Genomic DNA, 23628 nt, shown 5'->3' with positions numbered 1-23628 from the left:
TCTTTACCTAGTTAAAGCAGTGGCCTTAAACAACTTAAATTATTTCGTCGACTGAGTTGCAGTTCTTCAGGCGACCTAGTCGCAAGCAGATCAAGTTACCAGGTAAGTCTATACCCTACAAGACACACAATCTGTGCCTAGTGAGTGATTGATACGATGCGTCCATTTGGAACGATCGATCGATCGGTTGATAAGCTCGGTTTCCGAAACGAAGGCACACCTGGAAAAAAAAAACAATTGCGATCGCACCCATGCGGTAGTCGTGTTAGTCTTTGCTCTAGCTCTAATTTTAATTTCGCCAAGAGGAGGGAGAGAGGGAAGAAGGGACGTACGTAGGTCCGTAACCCCTAGAGACGGAGATCCAGATCTAGATCTCGGGGCCCACAAGGGAAAAGGGGTGGTGCGTTCTCTAATACATTTAATTTGTTGCTGCGTTTTTTCCCCCTCAACTTCTTTTTTTTCTTCCACCCTGAGCTAATCCTTCGGGCACAAGTCACACACACACACACACACGCATACAGGCACACACAGATCCTGCGAAGGATCTTGGGCTGGAAAGAAAATATTTTTTTTGCTCGCCTTTACCGGCTGCCTTTCCTCGTGCAATTTCGCCCGGCTTTTCATCTTATTCTGGGGCTGGGGTGACGTTTATGGATTACACGAAAACCCATTTTCCCTCTCGCTCTCCGGCAGAGAGACAATGGCAAAGATCCTTGGGACGATCCTCTGAGGCCCCTTTTGGCTTTGCCGATTGCCGCATTTTTGCAAAATGGCATCATTATGCTGGGGCGTAATTGTTGCACGCACACGCACACGCACACGCAGACAACTAAAGAAAGGATCGCAGACCATCACCATCGAGCATCCTTAAAAGCCTAAGACCAACGGATTCGCTCAATTTTATGGTTGGCAACCGCAGCGCAGAAATCTGTTCGGGAAATTAGCATAAGTTTAATTTCAATTTAAATGCAAACCTGAAATCCGCAAGGATAGCGGCGATGATGGAAGGACCTGGCGCAGAACTCGTTTGCCGCAAAAACAATTTGCAATATCCTGCTTTGTACTGCACTTTGTTTGCCAGTCTGCCTTCTTCATTTGTAGCCGTTGTTTTTCTGCCTCGAAATTGTCTGAAAGAGTTCCCAAAAACCGAAGGACAGCAGAAGAATGGGAAAAAGCGAAACCAGATCGGAACCCGTCGCTCTGTTCCCCTTGTTTGGCAGCCAGCTGCCGAGGACCAAGGACCAAGGACCTAACCAAACCGACCCGATTTGCCAACACGACAAGAAAGAGCATCCAGCGAAATCTATTTTTATATTTGCACAAAACTGTTACTAAGAGAAGCGATAAGACAAACTCTATGAGAAGGTGAAAAAAGCCAAAAAATCATATGTTGGGCTTTGACTTATTGACATAACTTGGTCAAAACTTGATTAATTTCAAATCTGAATTCTTAATTTTCAATTTTATATTTGGTAAAACAAAACAAAATTTTTTTTTTAATTTTAAAAAAATTTATGAGGGGACCCCTTTACAAAAATTTTAAAATTTTGCAAAAAAAAATTTGTTGTAATTCGTTCTAAATTTAAATGCAGTATTTATTGGCTGGTTGTTACGAGTAAAAAAAAAAGGTATATCACTCCGACGTAGTCCTTCTATTGTTTCAGTTTTGAGTTTGGAAATGTCGAAAATAGTCAGGTTTTAACTAAATGCTGTTGTTTCAAAATTTAAAACCCCCTTTTCCCAAAACGGTGACCCCGCACAAAGTTTCGTTCAGATAAAAGAATTTAGAGAATCTAAACTCTAAAGTTAATCATGTGTTTCCCATTCTTTGCGTGTCCTTTCCAGTGAGGATATGCCTACCATGACACGGATGCATCGCCACTCGAGTTCCAGTGCCGTGGTGGAGGAGTCGCGGGGAAGGCGGCGCGGGGCAGGAGTCCCGGGAGCGGGAGACGCCAACAAGGAGAACTTCGGGGTGCACTTCATGAGCAGTCCCTTCGGCAACGCCAGCCTGATCGCTCTCCAGGATCTGAGCAACGTGCACGGAAAGAGTCCGCAGCGCAGGAGCTTCAGCGAGGGAAGTGGTCCGCGGCAGGCGACGCCCCAATTGGCGGCTCTGCGTTGTTTGCCTCGCACCACCGGCGGTGCAGTTGTCGGTGGCGTCGGTGGAGCTGCAGCCGCTGCTGTGGCTCTCGAAGATTCGCAGCTATCCTCATCGCGAATGGGAGACACCACGTTGGATCGCATGCTGGACGCCATAATCGAGTCGGCCAGAAAGGAGGTGCGGTGCCCGAAGCCACTGAAAGCAGCGCCCGATGGAACCCACAGTAGTGACACAACCACCAAGAGCAGCAAAACCACCACCACTACGACAGCCACTATCCTGGCGGAGAACGGGGAGTGGAGCGAGAGCAGCTTCCACGAGATGGAGGTGCGCACACCCACCCACTTGAAGAGGCAGCGGGTGGTGCGGCGCAAGAACCCGCACAAAGCCACCACCACCGCCACCGCACACCACACGCAGGGCCACGAGAAGACGAAGAAGGTGGACCAGCTGCAGCTCATCCCGAGCATCAAGCGCTGCTTGAGCTTCTCCTCGAGCTCCGCCTCGAGTGACTTGGATGACGACGAGCAGCAACAGCATCAGCATCAGCATCAGCATGAGCAGCAGGTGGCCAAAAGGAGTTCGCTGGCCTCCTCCCCGGCCACGCCCCCCTCCCACAGCACCACCAGTAGCAGCAACAGTGGGGCAACAGATTCTGAGGCAAGCCAGCGGGGCAGCATCGATGTGAGCATTGCGTACAACAGCAAGGAGCAGCTACTCAATGTACATGGTGAGTTCCAAAGCCCCCAAAGGTCCCCGCAAAACGCCAATTATATTGATTAATAGTCGAATTAGGCACCGCACTACACTCAGTTGCATAAATTAAATTGAAATCGCAAGTTTCCTTCGCACAAAGTAGCCTCCCAATCAGGTATATTGTTTTCAGTTCACCAGCTCCCAAGCTGCCTCAACCGAATTTAATCCGGCCAATGAATTTAATTTAGATTGCCGTAGCGAGCCAGCAAAACGGGAAACAGAAGCCAAGGGCACATTGCCTTCGGAATGCAGACGCAACTCAATATAGTTAAATAGGATTATCAGGGAGCCAGCTCTCTGAGGCTCTCGAAATCCCCCCATTTTGCCCGGCAGCTCAAGAGATTCATTACGTAAACCGCCTTTTAATTGCACCTGTTCTGTTTCCCTCGTCTCTCGTTCTCGGTTGCAGTGATTCGCTGTCGGGATCTGCAGCGTTCCCATGCCAGTGGAAATGGCAGCATAAATGCCTACGTCAAGGTGGCTCTGGCCGGCGGAGCCCAGCCCACCACCGGATGCGGAGGCCACTCGTCCGGCGGCAGCATGAACTCCGGATATCAACGCACCGCCGTCCATCGGCACTCGGGTCGCCCGTACTTCGATCAGCGGTTCAGCTTCCCGATTTCCAGTGGCGAGGACACTACGGGCCAGCATCTTCAGTTGGCCGTATGGCATCGGGATCGCCATTTAAAGTGAGTACGAGTACGGTCGAAAGCCAAGAAAAACAACAAGAAAGTAACCCCTAAACTTGATTGCTACACAGCGCAAAATTATTATTATTATGCCGGGTTCCTTTCGAGGTTTCGAGCGGACACAGAAAGTTCGAGGGCTTTGAATGAGTTCATGTTAATGCCCCTATAGGATTTTATTATACATATAGTATATCCTCAACTGTCAGTTGGTTAATCAAAGATTCCAGGGGGAAAACAAGACCAGATTGACCCCCAGTCGATATCCTTGTTTTTTGCGCGTGCCATCATCATCGTTCACCACTCCTCTCGTCCTTTTGCAAGTCATTCACCCCTAAACGTTTATCTGGGGGAAGTTCTGGAAGGGAGTGAAGCGGCGAAGGGGGGAAGGGGGAGCGGGGGCTCCCTCTGTACTCCACAGACAGGCAAAAGACCAAGTCTGGTTAATTGTGGCGCTCGTCCTGGCCTCGTGGCACCTCCAGCGCCGTTCGCAATCCCAGTGCATTTCCTGCACATAAACAAGCACCTGCCCCTCCTGTTTGCCCGTTTGCCCGTTGAACCTTCCAGCTTTCCAGCCCTCCAGCGCGGGCGCAGTGGCTCGGGGACGCTCTTCCAGCGGCTTTCCCTGCTGGGCTGACCTGCGCTGCGCTCCGTGCTTTTCCCGAAGTTTTCCCAGCTCAGTTCCCGTTACTCAGTCCGAGTGGCAAGCTCGCGTGAATAGCGACACATAACGGCGAACGGCAAAACGGCTGGCAACGCTCGAGAACGCAGGAAATCGAGGCAAAGTAAGCCTAGAAAAGTTTATATCCTTGCGGTTCCCCAAATCCTGAATGTACATTTTTCTTTTTTTTTTTTGAAAGTGTTGCAAGATTGAAATTCTAGTGCCCAAAAAAGTATGCAACGGAATCTTATATAACTGTGTGTGTGTGTGTGTGTCCGTGTCTGTGTGTATGTGTGTGCGTGCGAAAGCATGGAATGTGTAGCATAATTTCGGGCATGCTGCTAAACAAATTGCGAACAGGAAGTGGAAGTCCTGCCTGCCTGCGTGTGTGTGTCTGTGTGTGCGTGTTTCGGAGTATCTGTGTGAGGGCTTTTCGCAGCATGCTTCAAAGTTAATTAAAATTCAAGGACACTCAGGAGTGGAGTTCTTGAGAAATAATCATAAAAAACAGGGAACGCGGTCAAGTTCTCAGTTTAATGCCAAATCGATGCGAATAGTTAAGGCGATTATGCAATAATCACCAGCTCACGCACACACACACCCCTTCCCACCTCCCTCCTCCCTCCTCCTGCCCCATCATTTTTTTTGTGTGCTGTCAGCAGCTAATTGAAGTGGCCAACTAACTAAATGTACACCCGGGAACCATATCACCTATTCCATTTAGCTGCCTCACACGCACCTGCCTTTATTTGTTGGCCATGCATAATTTACCTTCAGCCGAGTTGTGAAAATAGTCTAGGCCAAAAAGGAACGTTTTAAGTCAATTTACAAAACGACTGGCGGCTGAATAATTTATGGCCAGCTTTTCGGCACAGCCCAGAGGGCAAAAATAAGGTGGAAGGTGGTAAAGCTAAAGCATTTTTAATGCACCTCCCAACTGACAGCTGCGATTGCAATCGCCCCAAAAACAAAAACCAAAAGGAGGAAAAACAAAAACAAAAACAGAAAGAGAAACAGAAACAGAAACAGAAACAGAAACAACAACAACAACATAGTATATAGAGAAGGAAAGCCCGGACTCCGCACACGGAAAATCAATAAAAGTGACCCAAATACGCGCGCCAACTTCAGCTAAAGTGGCCAGTGGAAGAAGCAGCAGACAGAGCCTCAAGCCACTGTCATGCCACCCGCTGAACCACCCACCGCACTGCCACCCCACCACCCCACCACCCACTGAGCTAACCCACCCAGCAAATTGGCCAAGCGCATTTCCGGGCCACATGTACGTACTTTTGTGGCATGTGGAATTGTGGAATGTGGCAGCAGCTTAGGGCCGCTAATTGATTTATGTCACGTACGACCAGGAAAACTAGGTGCTACGGCGGTTTGTGCTCCTCCAGTTTGTGTTTTGTGGCCGGGAAACGGATTGGATCAGCTGCGGGCGAACCACCTTCAGTCGCTTATAAATAGACAATGTCCATCAGAGGTTGCAACGTGACGCAAACTGACCGAAATCGGAATTTGTGCTATCGAGGAGCAATTGCGAGAGGGGCCAAGGGCTTCGGCGGACGAGCCGCTCATGTATATTAAATTGCCTTGTTAGTTTTCTCAGTTTGTCCAGTTCTCCTTCAGCATATCCATTTGATTCAATCATTCGCAATCAAATATTCAGGTGACTGTTGGAAGGAAGCCTCGAAAAGTTATCCAAGGAACGAATTTCGTAGTTTAGCAGAAAAATCTAGAAACCCAAAGTTTTTTTTTAAGCTGACTCCTTTTGTTTCATAAATGATAGACCTCCTTGGAAACCAATTCCGCTGACTAACTTATTTCACAATTTTTTTGCAGACGCAGCGAGTTCCTGGGCTGCAGCACCTTTCCACTGAATGAGCTAGTGCATCCGGACTCGGGCACCACCGCAGGCTCCTACAAGTTGCATTCGCAGGCATGTCCGCCGCCGCCTAATCACCGCCAGAGTCAAACGAAAGCCAACGCAGGCCAGGATCGGAAGCGGGAGTCGCCACCGGAAGCGGAAGCGGAGCAGAATCAGGATAACCACGAGGAGGAGGAGAAGGAGGAGAAGGACTCGAGCGCAGAAATGGCAGCCGCCGCCACCGTCACCGTCACGCCCCAGAAGCCACCGGTGGCCACCGGATCCGGATCGGGATCGAACTCGGCCGCAATGCAACTGAACGACGAGGTGATCAGCATCAGCATCGACAGCATGGGCAAGGAGGATCCCCTGCTGCCCCAGCAGCCGCAGCAGCCGATGAAGCTGAGCAAGAAGGCGCTGCACCAGCGCGACGCCGACGAGAACCTCTTCCTGCGGTTCCTCGAGCTCGATCCCCCCGCGGACGGCAATGCGAATAGCACCACCGGTGCCCCGACGACGGGCGCCAGTGGCCAGTCCTCGGCATCGAAGGCCAACGAGAGCAATGCCAACCACCTGAACGGTGGATCCAGCGGCCGGCGACAGTCCACGATGCCACCGTCCAGCGGAGGAGGCGGCGGAGGAGGAGGAGGAGGAGGAGGATCTGGCCGCCAGCAGCAGGGACGAACGCCGTTCACGATGACCAAGCGACTCACGCGAACCGAGGAGCGGGGCTTCGGCTTCTCCATCGTTTGGACGCATCCGCCGCGGGTGGAGAAGATCGAGGCGGGACTCTCCGCCGATCGCTGCGGCATCCTGCCCGGCGACTACGTGATCTTTGTGGACAAGCACAACGTGGTCACGATGCCCGAGGCTGATGTTCTGAACTTGATACGATCGCAGGGCTCGTCCTTGACGTTGGAGATTTTCAGAAGGTCAGGCGCGGGCGCCACAACACTCACGACGGATTTGGGCCACCACCACCACCACAACGCCAACATAAGCGGTCGCCTGGGCGTGGCCATTGGCCTCGGGAGCGAGGAGCACACGATGGCCACCACGACGACCGGCACGACCACCGTGATGAGTCTGCAGCGGACCGCCAGTTCGAGAGTTCAGCCGGTGGGCAACAGCCTGAGCCGACCGGCCACCGCCTGCTCCGGCACCACCTCGTCCATCGAGGCGGCCAAGAGGAGACTCCACCTGCCGCAGGTCACCTTCAGCAAGGAGGTAGGCAAAGGTGTCTTCGTTTGAGCCCCGCATCTGCCTTTATTTATATTTTCTTGATTTGCTCTCGACCTTGTGTTTGTGTACATACCTACCTACTTGTTAAGTTTTATCGCCTAAGTTATCGCCATGCTGGTTACCATTACTATTATCTAAATATTTATCCTTTTTTTTTTGCCTAGCCAAGGCCTCTAATTTGTTCGAGAGTCCTTACGCTCCCTGCGACCCCACAACGCTTGACAATAAACTTTTTTTTCAATCCCAAATGATTGAGTTTTGATTTTGATTGGTCCTACACGAAACCCTACCCTCTTCACCCCGAAAACACCATGCTTTCCAATTCATTCTGTTAATTTTCTTAGTTCACCACTCAAAGACCTTACTAATCTGTATAACTGACACCTCTTGGACAGTCGATTGTGCCGATCACGGACAACCGTCGGCGCTTCCTGCTGCAATTGATCAGTCGGGAGCAGAACTTCACGGCTGCCCTACACTTCGGAGTGGATCGATTCGTGCAGCCGCTGGTGGAGAGAAAGGACCTGATCTCCCCCAACGATCACCGCACCCTGTTTCAAAACATTGACGAACTGCTGCGGATCGCCGAGGACATCCTGGAGCAGTTGTGCAGCAGCGACCAGCAGGACCAGGAGCCGCACATGAACTTCGCCTCGCGGGTCTACCTGTCGAAGACGACGGCGATTTGTGCGGCGTACAAGAAGTACTGCAACGGCATCAAGCGGGCCGACTGTGTCCTGGTGAACAAGTCCCGGCAGACGGGTTCCGAGTTCATTGCCTTCATCACCGAGCCGGCGGTTCCGCGCAAGCGACCCGATCTCACCATGTTCATCCATCGGCCGCTGCAGCACTTCCGTGAGATCCTGAAGCTGATGCAGTTGCTCGCCGGGAATTGCCACGTGGACACCGAGGAGCACAAGAACTTCAGCACGGTCATCAACGAACTGCAGGCCGCCTATCGCGAGATCACGGTGAGCAGCGGTCTGATGGAGCCGCTGGGCGAGGGTCGCCCTCTGCTAACGCTCCAAGACCTCGAGTCCCGAATGGTCTTCACCAAGTGCAAGCCCTTCACGCTGGCCGTCCAGGGTCGCCAATGGATCTTCGGCGGCGACCTGTCCCGAGTCGAGGGACGCTCGGTGAAACCGTACTGGACGCTGCTCTTCAGCGACATCATCGTGTTCGCAAAGGTCAGTCGCGATCGAGTCCTGTTCATCACCGAGGAGCCCATTCCCATCGCCAACGTGGTGGACTCCTGTTTCCATATGCGCAAGAAAAGTGAGCAGGCTTCTCCTTCTCCTTCCTGAATTGAATATTCATTATATCCCTTGCAGCAACCGAGTTTCGACTCACGGTGGATCCAAATGGACGTCTGGCGGAGAGTCCTACGGGGTACTGTGCCCCCGATTTGACGCGCACTCCGAAACGAGGAGCCCGCCGCAAGAGTTTGATTTTGAGGGCGCCCTCGCTGGAACTCAAGGCTGTTTGGCAGAATCTTCTGCAGCGGCAGATGTAAGGAATCTTGAAACTTGAGGGGTTGCGAAACCCTTCCGAAGCTTGTTGATAACTTACTTCCAAGGGTCGCCCAACTCTTCAGCGAGAAACCAAACAAGATGGAGTACCTAATTTGTGTTTTGTGCTTACCAACAGATTTCTAGTGAATGCCGCTCTGGGATCGACGCCCTTGTCCAGTCCCCTGGACTCGCCGGATGTGCTGAACACGCTGGTGCCGCTGAGCGACATCGGACTGACCACCGCCTCGATGGGATCGATGAAGCTGCCCTCGCTGGACAGCATCCACCTGAAGCAGCAGCAGAAACAGCAGGTGCGTCTCTTTCGCAGCAAGCGCTTGGACAGCGGTGATTCGTACGAGAACCTCCAGCGGTTGGCCAGTGCGGTGCGGCACCACTGTGCCAGCACCACCACGAGCAGTGCCACGCAGACGCAGTCGCACTCGCAGTCGCATCCGCATCCGCCGCCGCCGCCGCCGCTCTGCACCACCTCGCTGCCCTCGCGCACCACCTCGCCGGCCCACGGCACCAACCACCGGCAGTCGGGTCATGGTCACGGTCACGGTCACAGCCAAGGTCACGGTCACGGTCAAAGTCACGTGGGTGGATCGGTGCCCAATGGCGTGGGTCTGGGCGGCTCCTGCCTGAGCAGCAGTGCCAGCCTGGTGCAAACGCAGTCGCAGGTCCACACCCAGACCACAAACCACTCGCAGTCGACCCATTCGCAGACGCAGACCTCCGTGCTCTCCCTGTCCAGCTGCAAGTGCCTGACGGCCATTCCGGAGGTGACCAGTGAGCCGCCCATGAACCCGCATCCCTCGCAGAAACTCCTCGAGTTCAGCCTGAGTTCGGTGGGTCGTTCGTTCATCGACGAGTCCGGCGGAGTGGCCGGTGGTCAGGTGTCGCTGCCAACCCCGGAGACACCCACTCCCAATATCTCGCCCACCACCTCGCATCCGTGCAACTCGGACGCCTTCTCCAACGACTTTGTGGCAACGTCCACCAGCGGAAAGGCGGCCAACATTCCCCTGGCCGAGTTCGGGGGCTCCTGGGATCTGCTGGAGCTGGACCTCCAGCTGCACGAGGTGAACCTTGACCCCTGCTACGACACGGATGTCGAGGAGTGCATCTTCCTGGGCGACGAGGAGGACAGGGACAGGGAGAGGGAGGGCGTCGAGGGCCAGGGCCCCGACGAGGACAGTGACGAGGAGGAGGACAGCGTGGTGGTGGACGACCCCTTCGGCATGCTACCCACCAGACCCACGCCGCCGGACTCGCTGGACCTGTGATTTGACTTCTGGCTGCAGTCAGACCCCGTCAACAGCCCCATGCCGCACAATCTTTGAATCTCGACGAGCTTACTCCACTATGTTACCACTGATCTACCCGAAAAACTAAGGAGACCCTTAGAACCTCCTCTCTATATCTCTATATATACTCGAATTCGAATTCCCTGCTCAATCGACGTTTTGCTCTGCTTTTGCCCCAGCTTTTTGCCATGTTTCCCATGCTCTCACAATCAAAATCTTACGGAAAAGTGGCAGCCTGTCTTTGGAAGATCGGGGATTGACTTTGCCAGGATATCAGAAAAAAAGACAGAATGATAAGATGAAGAACGCGTGACAAGTAGCAAAAGAGATTTATCAACCACGTAGAACATACTTGAAATTTCGCAGTTGACACAGAAATTCTTAGAGGCCCAAATCCATTGAAAAGGTTTGAGATCTCTGTGACACCGCCAAATATTTCAGCTGTTCAGATATTTCTCAAGGATATTTATTCACGGAGAAACACTTTTTGAAGTGTTGAAGCTACACATATGTTTTTAATTGTCTCTAATTGCGAGTGAGAAGTGACAATTGTTCGTGGAATGTTGTACATAGACACATAGCCATCGGTCTCTAGGTGTATCTCTGTTGTGTATTGTGTATTGTATATACTCGTGTTTTGACTTCCATACCATAAACCCTATTATTGTTGTTCATCGGAAAGCCTCCCCGTAAATGGTATTCGTTCCATCCAAGTCGATTTTGAATCGAGTGTAAATAGCAATAAATCTTCGGACGAGAGCAGAGACAAAGATCCGAATACGATTGAATGAGAGTAACGCTAGTACTTAGCTCTTTTTAGTAATATACTTGCGTATACGTAGTATACACACCTTAGATATAGCCATATGTATATGTATACTAGCTAGTCAAATATACACGAGCACAGATGCTAAATCTGCGGCACGGAACCCCATCGGGGTTTGCGTTTTACAAGAGTTTTTAGCTTATAGATATACTATATATATCTACCTACCATACGCATACTCGTATATGTGCAAATACCTATTCACTCTATTCGTATTAACCATTCGATTGAAACTTTTTTGCCAATCCAAGGAAAATAAAAACCCAAAGAATTGAGAGAAAACCCAAATCAAATTATACTAATGTTAATATTGCTTCCATTTTGTAGCCAAATTGATTACTGTTATTGCTGTTGTTATCCTACATTAGCCTAGCATTATTTTACCCCGAATTCCCCGAAATTATCGCCTCGGATCGGATCCTCCTCGTATGTTAAGTTGACCATTAGCCAAATCTCTTAGAGACTCGCTCGATTACTCGATTAACCTTGATAAGTTCATCTCGATTGGCCACAACACAAAGTAAATCAAAATCTGAATCAAAATCCAAATCCAAATCCAAGTTGTATATAAAATACTTCCCTATATACAGAATCCGTCTTAATGTTTATCAGTATGTGTATCTTGAACTCTAACGAAACTTTGCTCAGTCGAAGGACCTTTGGCTGGGTGGCAAACCACATTTGCTACTTTTATGTATCTGATCGATCCATCGACGTCAATTATCTATGACAAGCACTTCGTTGCCTTGAAAGTCTATCTTCAAGCTAGCCACGTACATATTTTACGTATAAATATATTAATCTGCACTCGACTGTCTTTGCACAGTGGGACAAAGTTCACAAAATATGGAGTAGTTTGTTAAACTATAATTCCTAGATACTCACTAGACAACTTTTTAACAAGCTTTAAGCTTTATATTTAGAATTTAATATTTTAAAAATACTACCTTTAGTAGATTTTCTAACAATGTTTTTTAAGATTTTTATCATTTATTTATTACGTAGCAACATTTGTCTTAGCCACTTTGTCATTTTGTCCCACAGTGCGAATTCATTTTGGTGAAAAGCCATCCAGCCAGGAGTTCACTTAGCAAGCACCCACACAAATACACTCCCACACAGACCTGCACACAGCGAACTATTGCAAATTTTAACTGATTGTTGAATATCAAGCATACGCCGCGTTGTCTTTTGCGGTTCGGTTTTTGTGTGTGCCTTGAGCAGTAAACAAACAATTTCTATACACATTATATATATATATATTTAATATATATATACATATATATACATACTATTTAGATTCATATTCATTATCTGTAAACTTTATGTACGTCTAGAAGTTTTCGATTTATTGTTTTTCGACATTTTACATAACACGAGAGGATCTAAAATCGATCCGTTTGAGATTGAGATTGCGAAGAGAAACGATGAATTCAAATAATAATAAAAACCAAATGATTCTTTGACTAAAAACGCTTGTGATGTTGCATTTATTTCACTACCAAAAAAAAAAAAAAAACAGATGAAAAAAAATTAATCAAGTAGAAACCCACCGAGCACTCACTGAATTACCATAAAGCTCCGAAAAACAGATCCTGGTTAAACATGCTATCCAGAAAAACAACAAAAAAAAAAAACGACAAAAATCTTTTTCAAACAAAGAATGAAAACAAAAACCAAAATTGATAAATTAAAAATTGTGATGGACTCAATTTTAGTTTTAAGTTCGAATTGCTTCTTCTTATTCTAAAAACTGATTTCAACTTCCATTGCTTATTAGTTGTTTGTTGTGTGACTGTACCTGCTCCCGTTTACCGTTACCGTTACCGTTAACTTGTGTCATTTATAACTGTATATTGTAATGTCCTTTAGTACCTTTTGCCCCGATTGCCATTGTTAGCCAAGAGCAAGCGTTTTTAATCAAAGATGGACTGAGATTATTGTTTCCGTTCCGTTTCTCCGCTTCGCAAGAAATAAACCAAAGTCAACGCCAACTGCAAGCCAAAAAGCAAAGCAAGAGCAAACACCTGAGCAAAGCGAAAGCAAAAGCAAAAAGCAAAAGCAAAAAGCAAAAGCAAAAGCAAATGAGCCCATCACAAATTTTAATTTGCCAAACTTTAGGCGGGTGGCAGTGGGTGGTGCTGGTGGTGGTGCGGTGGTTAGGTCGAGGTCACCGGGTCCAGGTAAAGTATGTTTCCCCCATTCTATCCGGATTTCTCCCAGCAGCGCAGCAACAATGCCCATGGCCACGCCCACTCGGCTGGAGGAGTAGCCACGGAAAGGTCTGCGGACCGCTCCCATAGCCACGGCCACAGCCACAGTGCCCATGTGGGCGGTCATGTGGAGCAGATCGAGCTGCTGATCGACGAGAAGTGCCGCATCCTGAACAAGACGGGCACTCCGAAGTCGAGTGCCCTGCACCTGGCCAACTGGATGAAGGGCCAGCTGGACAAGCAGCAGCAGCAGGCTCGCCTGGCGGCCATTGCCCGATCGCAGGAGAACGTGAGTGCCGAGGACGAGCAGCTGATCTTCAACAGCGACAGTGAGCAGGACGAACGGATCACCTACTGGACGCGCCAGCAGCTGGAGAAGCGCACCAAGGAGCTCAATCTGGCCAAGGAGAATGGTGGCCTCTCGGCGAAGCCCAATTTCGGGGGCAAGCGATTGAGCGGCGTCGAGGAGCTGAGCATGAGCGCCACATCGGATATCTACTCCACGTCGGACGCGGAGGGCGTGACCAGTGTGATCAGTCAGTCGCACAGCACCACATCGGACAGCCAGGTGAGGATGGAACATTACCATTGGATTGCATCCAACTTGTTGCCCCCGAAAAGTATGCTAAAGTAACTGTCCGACAGCCATACATTCCCTGGAAAATTGAAGTTGTAAAATCATTTAATTTAACTCCCCCTCATAATAACTTAATAGTTTTAAACCATGTATTTCCTGGGAAATTGAAGTCATAAAATCATTTCATTTATCCCTCTCATACATAATAACTGAATAGTTTTAAAGCCCTGCATGTTTTTTTGTAGTTCCTTCTGCTAACCCTGCTTACTCTCCCCAACTCTTTCGCATTCGCTTTCTCGGCTCCCAGATCACCGTACGCTCGAGTCCCATTGTGCTGGACAAGCTGGCCGTTTGCCGTCATTGCCACAAGAATTGCCAGCAGAGCGGACCGGGCGGAGTGCGTCCCGGCGGCGGAGGCGGAGGGGTGAACAACTCCAGCTCCACGCCCGTCCTGCTCTGCAACTCGCTAAAGGTGCAGCACAGTCAGTCGTCGCCGAACCGCTGTTGCAAACTCAGCAACGGCTTGGCGGGCACCGCTGAGTTGGCCAGTCCCTCCAGAGCGGGCAATCGCTCGGCCAAAGGCACAGGCACGGGAACGGGAACGGGCACCGAAACCGGAACGGGCAGCGTGACCAGCATGTCCAGCAGCACCATCACGGGGGAGCTCTCCTCGAAGGTGGTGGCCAGCAGCAGTCGCCGGGAGACCGGCGACACCGAGAGCGACGTGGCCCAACTGATCACCGACGAAATCTCTCAATCGCAATCAGAGGCGACGGACGACAGCGTCGGCGCGATGCCCAACAGCAGCAGCAGTGCCGGCGAGGGGATCCCAGCCACCCAGCCAGGCTCCAAACTACGTCATCTAGATCCTCCAGTCGCCGCCGCTTCTTCTTCTTCATCCTTGCCCAACGGTCATTGCTCAGCTGGCGGTGGTGTTGGTGGTGGTAGTGGAGGCAGTGGTGGTGGGTCACCGAAACCACTGCCACCACCACGTCGCACCCGCATTGTAGCCCAAATGTGCCAGGAACCACTCAGCAGGCCGAAGGCCAATCAGCAGGTGAAGGCCATTGTGACCATCACGGAGACGGCCAGGATAATGCGGAGCAGTCCAACGAAGGGATCGATATCCGTATCGGGCTCGGGGGTGCGGGTTCGGTGGGTGGTTCCCCCGCCAAGTACGCCGCCTGCCACTGCCGCTGCACCCCGGAGGACTTCACGAACGCCCAGCTCTCGCCGGACAAAATGGAGCACCAGACGTGCAAGCTGCTCGAGTCACCGAAGCAAACGGCCACCACTTTGCAGCAGCAGCAGCAGCAGAAGCAGGACGACGAGCAGTTGTCCCTGATGCTCATCGGTCTGGCGCAATTCGCGCCGGCCGCCAAGCTCTGTGGCCAGGAGAACAGGCAGCACAAGGAGGATAGCAACAGCACACCCACGATAGCCGTGGTCCCGCCCACGCCGGATGCGGTTCTCACCAAGACGAGCACCCATGTCTGGGACAACAGTGGCCGCTCCTCGAACGGCGGCGGCGGCACCTCGACCACCAGCACCGCCACAACGACAACGAAGCAGCCCAGGCAGGCCATCATTGAGAACATACCGGAGGACTCGTGCGACGAGTCGCCGCTGGACGAGGAGCCGCCCTACCGACCCATGAGCAGTGCCCTCCGAAGGTTCGGCACCATGTCCAGCTTGGAGAAGCTGCCCTCCGACGATCGAATGGACGAGGCCGACGAGCTGGACGAGGATCTCGAGCCCTACACACCGAACGGGCACGATGGCCACTCGAACAGTCCGACCCACGAGGAAGACGAAGACGATGATGCGGCCTCCGATCGAGCCCTGATCCAAAACCTCAACGACTTGGGGGCCCCGAGTTCGTCGGGAGTGGGAGTGGTCGTCAATGGCGAAGTGCTGGCCAGTGGGGCGTGGACGAATCGCGCGGGAGCCTATGTCTCCGACAAGATGTCCTTCTTCGAGGAGTCGCGGGCCTTCATCGATAAGTACTTGGGTCGCTGGAATGCCGGGGAGTCGCAGCAGCAGCAGCCGCAACAGCCGGGAACTGCCTCGGAGACGGATGAGCAGATGGACGAGTGCACCTCGGGAGCCACAAGCGGCGAGGAGGTCTGGGGCACGCCCACCAGTGGCGGGGACAACGATGATCAGGACATGCAGCTGATCAACTCCGAGAACACACATTCGGTGGGTTGGGTTTTAATGGCAAATACAGGTGAACCATTAACCAATACAATATGATTTCCTTTCCACAAACAGTCGCCCACCAAGTCGAGTACCTCGTTGAATGACGACGACGATACGGAACTGATGATGGACGAACTGCTGATGGCGCCACCGATGACGGCCAGTACGATTCGAGGATTGCTGCCACGGTATGTAAGGGACAAGGATAAATAAAGGATTCACCCACCCAGTAATCACACACACACAGCTGGTAGAGAAACCCTAGGCAGTCGATCTCTAACTGTATTACAACCATACCGAGTATCTCGATATATAATATATCTACCATACCTAGTATACGTATAGCTTAGTCTAGTGCCATTGATCCTACTGTTAATAAGAATACGAATTTTCTTTTTTCGTGTACTCCTTTGGAAACTTTCTTTCGTAGCTTTTACAGGTGTTTATCCTTTCATATTCAATCGATTCTCACACACACACAATCACTCGTAACTTTCCTAATCCAAAATTCGATTCGAATCAGAGCCATATATTGTGTATCTCTATCTGTAACCACTATTTATCTTTATAGCTAGTATTGCTCACTCATTTGCGGGATAGTTTTAGACCCAGTCATAGTCATAGTCAGGTCGATAATATGGGGTGGGGTCATATCTCTGTAGCTTATCTCTCTATACCAGTATGTTCATTTATTTACCAACGTACTAAGATTTGATCAACTCGAAATTGATATATCATTTATATTATCGACACACAATCAACACATCGATCGACTATTGCTAAATTCAAATTGAAATTCGTTTGCATACGCCATATACACGTATTATCGAATTCGTATATCGTATCCGTATATCGACGTAGACGTCGTCTTGAGCCCCTTTTTGAGGAGGAGACGGAGAGCGACGAAGAGAAGACGCAGCAGGACAGCGATGACGTCAAAAAGGTGGGTCGTTATTACAGCAAATCCCACACACGCCCCAAAACAAAAAAAAAAAAGAAAAGGCCTCTATCGAAATGCAACCGTGTTTTGTTCCAATCGAAATGCAACCGTGTTCAGTGCTCGCGTTTCCTTCCATTTCCGTTGCATGGCAAACTACGTGAACAGTGGCCAACTGCACCCAAGCACAAAAAAAGAAAAGAGCGAGAAAGTGAGATAAGTCTGCTCGGCAGGAATTATCTCTGATCCGCTATACTTCTCTAGAAATAATCTATTTGCATGTAGCCCTAGTCAGTCGAAATAACCTCTGACTTTGGTTTGTCTTTCTTTTTGTCTATACTTTCATAAACCGTCGCCGCATCGCGCTCATCTTCATCTTCACCAATCAACCATCACCACCACCATCATCAACTAATCAATCAATCATGCTAACATGTTTTGACTTTATATGTAAACTGTACTCTTTTTGCCTGTCTGTTCATTGTATTCGTAAATTGTTGTTGCTTAATACAATTACTTGTACTTGCATAGAAGGTCGTAGTGAAATTAGTGAAGCTTTAGCCCATCCTGCAATACTGTGAGCTCATCAACATCACACGTCCGGACGCAAGAGACGACCCACCACAACAGAACCACCATCCACCACCTCTGAACTAACCCAACCGATCCGATCCGAATCCGATCCGATACTGCTATCGAAATTCCGTACTGTGAACGACCAACTAACCACCACCCCCTCATCCACATCTTCTTCAAATCAAGGCGCCAACCGCTAGCAGGAATCTCTATCCCAACCAGAATTGATTAGTTGAATTCTATTCCCAACAATTGGTAGGGGGAAGCAACGACCAATGGCCACTACCTAGAGGATTCGGCTGGAAGTTCAAGCGACAGCGAGGCGGCGGCGCCACCAGCCCCACCACCAGCTCCTCGGCCAGTGGTGCTGGATCGGGAGGAGGATCCGTCGGCGGAGGACCTCGAGGAGGAGGATCCGGCGACGGAGGACCAGGAGGTGCTCAGTACTCACTTCAGCGGAGCGGAGCGTCTGCCTCCGAATCTGGTCACGAGTGCGATGGGGCCGCGTCCCTTGCTCACCACCCGCCTGCTGCCCACCACGGCCATAGATCCTCAGCCGCCGGCTGCGGTGGTGGTGGCCTCATCCTGCGAGTATCTGCTCGATCAGCGCCCCTCGAGCGGCCAAGGACGCGATCCCGTCGACGGGATCAGCAGCAGATCTGCAGCAACCACGACGCCATCCTCTCGGCCGACGCCTCCATCTCCGGCGAAGCCAGCAGCGACGCCGACCGGGATGATGACGACGACACTGACGACGATAACAACGATGATGACGACGACGACGACGACGATGACGCCGGGTCGAGCTCCCTCATCGATTACTACAACAACCAGCAGCGCGAGCGGCACTACCAACTCCGGCGGCAGAGCCAGCGGCAGGCCTCCGAGATTTGTTCCGCCGCCACCGCCTCCGCGACGCTTGCTTCTCACGCAGACCGATCTAAGCGCTGCTCAAGCCAAAACGGTGAGTTAACAGAACCAAAAAATTGATTGGGATTAGGATTAGGCAATCTCTTAGATATAAACCTGCTTAAAACAGGGTTAAGATTGGTAGAGCTACAGGCCTTGATAAACTGTTCTTCTTTCTCTGTGTGGCATTTGCAGGAGCTACCTCGAAAAAAATCTGGCGCTACTGCTGACAGTGGCTTCTCGGCGGTTGTCGGCGGCGCCGCCAGCGCTTCGGACCCAACCGTTACCGGGTCAAGGACAACGCCGCCAACGCCGAGTACCAGCAGCTCGGCGGCGGGGGCGGTGGGCCCAAAACGACCGTCCTCCTCAACGATAATCGAGACCTGCCTGCTGGGGGCACCCAGGCCCGCCTCAGCCACTTCATCAGCAACAGTCTCGAGGACGGCAAAGCCGATCCGCCAGAGTCCCACCCACAATCCCAGTCACAATCCGCAGCCGAGGGCGGCGATCAGCTGCCCAGCTGCAGTGGCGCCACCGGCACAGGCAGCGGCACCACCGCCAGACGCCCCCGCTGCCCCAGTGCCCCACGCTGGATGCGGATTAAGTCCAAGGCTGGAAATGCGACTGGCCCTCAACCACGACATCCTCGGGGACGAGGACTTGATCTGCTACGAGCCTGGTCCCGATCTAACAACTATTCTGGGGTAAGTTCAACTCTGAGAAGAATCCATTAAATAAATGATGGTAATAAAAATAATAATATTAATATAATATTTATATAATATTAATATAATATTAATATAATATTTATATAATATTAATATAATATTTATAAATTATTAATATAATATTTATATAATAAATTTAATATAATATTAATGGTAATAATAATGGTGGTTAATAACATCCTTTTATTGCAGGCACGACCTCTCCACATTTCATCGTCTGACGGGTCGCGATTTATTGAGTCGTTCAGCCACGAACCGGGTGCAGCCAAAAGAGGCTGTCATATCGTACTCTCAACAACGCAACTCAAAGATGGATACGCCAACGGTGAACCGCCGGCCCCGCCCCCTCTCAGCGGGCGCCTTAACCAGCAACAGCAGCAACAACAACACCAACAACAGCAATCACAGTCGCAGCAGCAGCAGTCACGGCAGCAGTCCGCTCGCCGGTGGTTTAACCCGTGCCGCGGGCGGCGAGCAAACGGACCGCCAGCCGTATCCGGCGGCTCCTCCGGCCGGTGGTGGATCTGCTGGTCGAGCCGGCGGCGGGAGAGGAAGCGCCGGCGACAGCAGCACCGCCTGCAACTCCAGCAGAGGCGGGAGCAAATTAGGCGATCTGGAAATCTTAGCGAGACACGAGAAGATATACTCCATGTCTCAATCGAGGAGTGGCTTTCGAGCCAGGGAGACGAGCACGTCGTCCACAATGTCCACGACGAGCACAACCACCACCAGCACCACCACCACTCTGATGGCCATGGCTACGGAGATGCGTTCGGGGATGGGGGCTTCGGGGAAACGCGACTCTTCCTGGCCCAAACGAGCAGCTGCAGCAGCCTCACTGACGAGGACGAGGAGTACTACTTCGATGGACGGAGCGGGAGCCATCAGTACCACAACCACAACCACCACAACAACAACAACAATGACTGAGGAGGCCTTCCTCGAGACCGAAGTGGGCCGATCGAAGCGATTGTGAGTATTGCAGGAGAGCCCGGATTGCATAGTTAATGCAACCAGTGTATCGAAAATTACAGGATGAACTTCATAAAGCGGCGCAACTCGGAGATAACCGCCAGTAGCACCAGCAGCACCCCCAACTACTCCGGCGACGGCGTCTTTGGCGAGCAGCCGCATCCGAGCCACAGCCAGAGCAGCCTTCTCCTCCAGAAGCTGCCGGCGGGTCAGTCGCAGGCTCAGGACTCGGCGGAGATGGCCCAGATGTCGCCGCGCAAGGACAACGTGAGTAATACAGCACAAGAGTTTCCATCTGGATCATTTTACCCGGATTTTACCCTTTGTACTTTGTTCTTCTAGGACAAGCCATCGCTGAACCGCCGCCTGTGGAAGCAGATCACCAAACGCCGACGCACCAACTCCGTGTCCCAAATAGTCGCAGGCTAGGGGGAATCACCACCCGTCCCACTTTTTCCCTCTGCTACTCTGTTACTAACTGTGTTCTGTGGGTAGACTTTGCCTAAGCATCTCGAAAGCAGCCAATCAGAGGAGCATTGATTTATGAACGAATCGAAAATCGATAACCATTTGCACGGACAGCCCGTAGATAGGCAGTAATCAACTGTAAGCCATATCACAGTGGTCTGAGCGGGCTGCTCCACCGAAAGAACTGGCAAATTGCAAAACCAAACACTTAGTAGTACGTTAAGATTTTTGATACGACTTTGTAGCTAGCGAATCCCCCAGATCGCAACGATCTCGGGCAGCTCTAGGCGTCCAATTGCGTCCAAAAGCGATAAGCGATAAACGATTAACGATTAAAACGATACAAAAGAAATAGTAATCGATTCTCCTGCCAGCAGAGCCAAGGAACCGAGTCCCAGCCAAATGAGATATAGACAACGAATGGCAGTCAGTTGGTAAAACTGGGCACACTCACTCACTCCAAAATAGACATTACAACACTTAACATAACATAACATATAACACTTGCAGTCCAGCCAAATGAATTAGGATCTAGAGAAGTTCGTACACTGACTATTTTTTAGAGATCATGATTATATCTTAAAGCTTAGCAGTTTCGGTTTTATGTTGCGGGATTGAGACGGTAAAATTGCCTTACGTATCCAATGAACTATTGTATGGGTAGCTTAACGTAGTAGTCTTTATACACATATGTAACATTTACAGCCTCAACAGTTCGTAGTAGTCAAGCGTTAGTTGTCGGTCGTAATACAATTTTTAGTACTTAAATTCCACGTTTTTCCCAACTATTTACAAACGGAACGTTTGCATCAGTTAGATCTCTTATATATATATAAGAAAGCTTGGTAGTTCATTTCACATTGAAATTGGTATTGAAATTGGAATTGGAATCGGAATCGAGGAAAAACGAATAGCACGAAAATTGTTAAAAGCAGCGCTGAGCTGAAATAATGCTAACAAATTATACGAATTAATAACAAACGATCAAGTACATTTATCAGCTTTAATAGAAAATCTAATATATATACATGGATCTAAATAGTTCTAGTTCTAGTTATATAATTGACATATACGAATTACTTTTGAATAGTGAGTACGCGATCGAGTTATTAGGCATTTATCACTCACATTCACACGAGGCATTCATTGATCCAGCACCGTTAACATCACGTGAGATATATTCAGTAATTGACTTTATAAACTCAAACTCAGACACACAATACGGATTTTATGTATATGGCAAGCGAGTATCCAAAACATTTACGGTATACATTCGATTCTTTTGTCCAAAATTTGTATTTTAGCATTGTAGTAGAGGGCAGAAATGAATTTCTCTTGAGATTCGAAAGGAAATTCAATTATTTAAAGAACAAATTCCAAAGACAAGCATCTAAATAAATTCAATATACAATAAATCAAAATGGAATGCATCACCATTGTGTTTATTCTTCCAGTGCATGGGAGCCTTTATATATTTCATTTGTACATTTCTAGCAAAGCTTCCAACGTGATCAACAGCTGGAATTGCACTGAGAACGTTGTGGTTTTCATGGTCGAAGCTTGTTGTACTCTTTCCGATTTCAAATTCGGTTGATTTGCATTCGGAATTAACATAATTTATTTTATACAGTTAACAGTTTGTTTAAGACGCATCTTTAGCCAAGAAATTAATTCATATTTAAAACTTCATCTTGGCGCTTTTGAGTTAAACAAATAGCTCTATTTCTTGGGTGGAATTCTGGTTGGGACGGGAGTACCCTTTGTGGAGAGGGTACTGCTAAAAAATGTTGGTCAAATTAATTGTAATTCCCGTGGAGCTGGGTTGGGCCAGCCCCGTTCGTAGGCCCCGTGTGCGTGCGCCCGGCCCGTTCAATGCACATTCCCCCCCCCACCACCCTCCCTCCTCTTCCAAGATCCCGAGGAGATCGGGGGTTCGAAGGTGGCTTTTCCACGGCGGGAGGGTGGTGGTGGCGCGGTGGAGCGGCGGTTCAGCTCTCCCGCTCTTCGCCGTCGTCAGCTGGTGACCGCCGCTGCTACCGAGCAACTGCAGCTGAGCCTCAGTCGCTTTCAGCTGAGCGGTTCAGTCGAGAAACGAGTTTCATGCCGAACGGACGCTCACGCTGCGTCGAATTTCTCGCGGAAGAAAACTGGGGAAAGAATTCGCCAACTTTTGTTTATTAACATACGTTACATGGCTCTTTAATTGGCAGCGCGAGTGCTCGTCGAGTGTGTGCAAAATAACTTGCTTTATTTTTTTACATTTTTTTTTTTTTTCGTTAAAAGTGCCTACCGAAGTAACAAAAAAAAAAAAAAAGTAACAAAAAAGATAGAAAAAGAGAGTGTGTGAGAGTGTGTTAACCTGGGTACAGGCATTATGGACCGATGCATGTGAACTGACAGGAAATAGAGCGCCATTAACCGACAACAGCCAGCACATCACATCACATCACATCAAGAGGCAGAGTTGGGTTAGAACCATGGAAAGACGCGACCCTAACAAATTTGCTAATTGAGGTCGTTGTCTACCAGGTAAGTTGTCAGCTTCTTCTGGTTTCCGTTTTGCACAGCAGCTCTGAAAAATTCACTTACCACCAGACCAGACCACTGCAATAATACCACCCGACTCGAACTGCGATCTCCGATCGGCAGATAAAGCTCCAAAACGGTAAATTATGCCGGTGTGCTGGGGGCAAAAACCTCTCCTGGGCTGCAAAATTCACACGTTGCACAGTGGGCCGAAGGATACTGAACATTCAGGGGAATAAAGGGCTTTTGATACTTACTATAAGATACACAAATTGTTTTTTCGGAAGTAAGAGGTCAACACCAGACTAATCGAATTTTTACTTTACTCTCTACTTTCCTAAACTTTTATTCGAAAAGTTCACACGTTCTGCTGTTGAATTTCCTGGATTCAGTATACGTGCTTTTGAACAGTTTAGCACCAGATATATATATCTACTATAGATGTATATTTGATCAGCCGTCTGTGTTAGTTTCTCCGACTGTTTGTTTTTAGTTCTATTTAGCTTCGGTCATGTATTAAATATGGCTGACATTTCACTTCTCTATAAACATATCTA

At 49.7% G+C, this 23628-nt stretch overlaps 1 protein-coding gene across 1 annotated transcript; it reads left to right on the top strand.

The window, feature by feature from the left end:
- LOC108092874 lies at positions 1-21975 on the top strand. The gene is given in 17 exon segments (XM_017192710.2): positions 1-102; positions 1846-2834; positions 3270-3549; positions 6053-7304; positions 7715-8594; positions 8651-8828; positions 8967-9141; positions 13190-13744; positions 14061-14894; positions 14897-15955; positions 16028-16143; positions 16817-16898; positions 17728-18432; positions 18573-19081; positions 19298-20077; positions 20140-20344; positions 20420-21975. Coding segments are annotated over 16 exon segments (8679 nt in total). The 5' UTR covers positions 1-102; positions 1846-1852; the 3' UTR covers positions 20507-21975.
- The last annotated feature ends 1653 nt before the right edge of the window (positions 21976-23628 follow it).

Source organism: Drosophila ficusphila, unplaced genomic scaffold (assembly GCF_018152265.1).
Source record: "Drosophila ficusphila isolate 14025-0441.05 unplaced genomic scaffold, ASM1815226v1 contig_198, whole genome shotgun sequence".
Taxonomy (NCBI): domain Eukaryota; kingdom Metazoa; phylum Arthropoda; class Insecta; order Diptera; family Drosophilidae; genus Drosophila; species Drosophila ficusphila.
The sequence above is the reverse complement of the archived record's forward strand: the minus strand, read 5'-3'. Positions and strand labels throughout refer to the sequence as shown.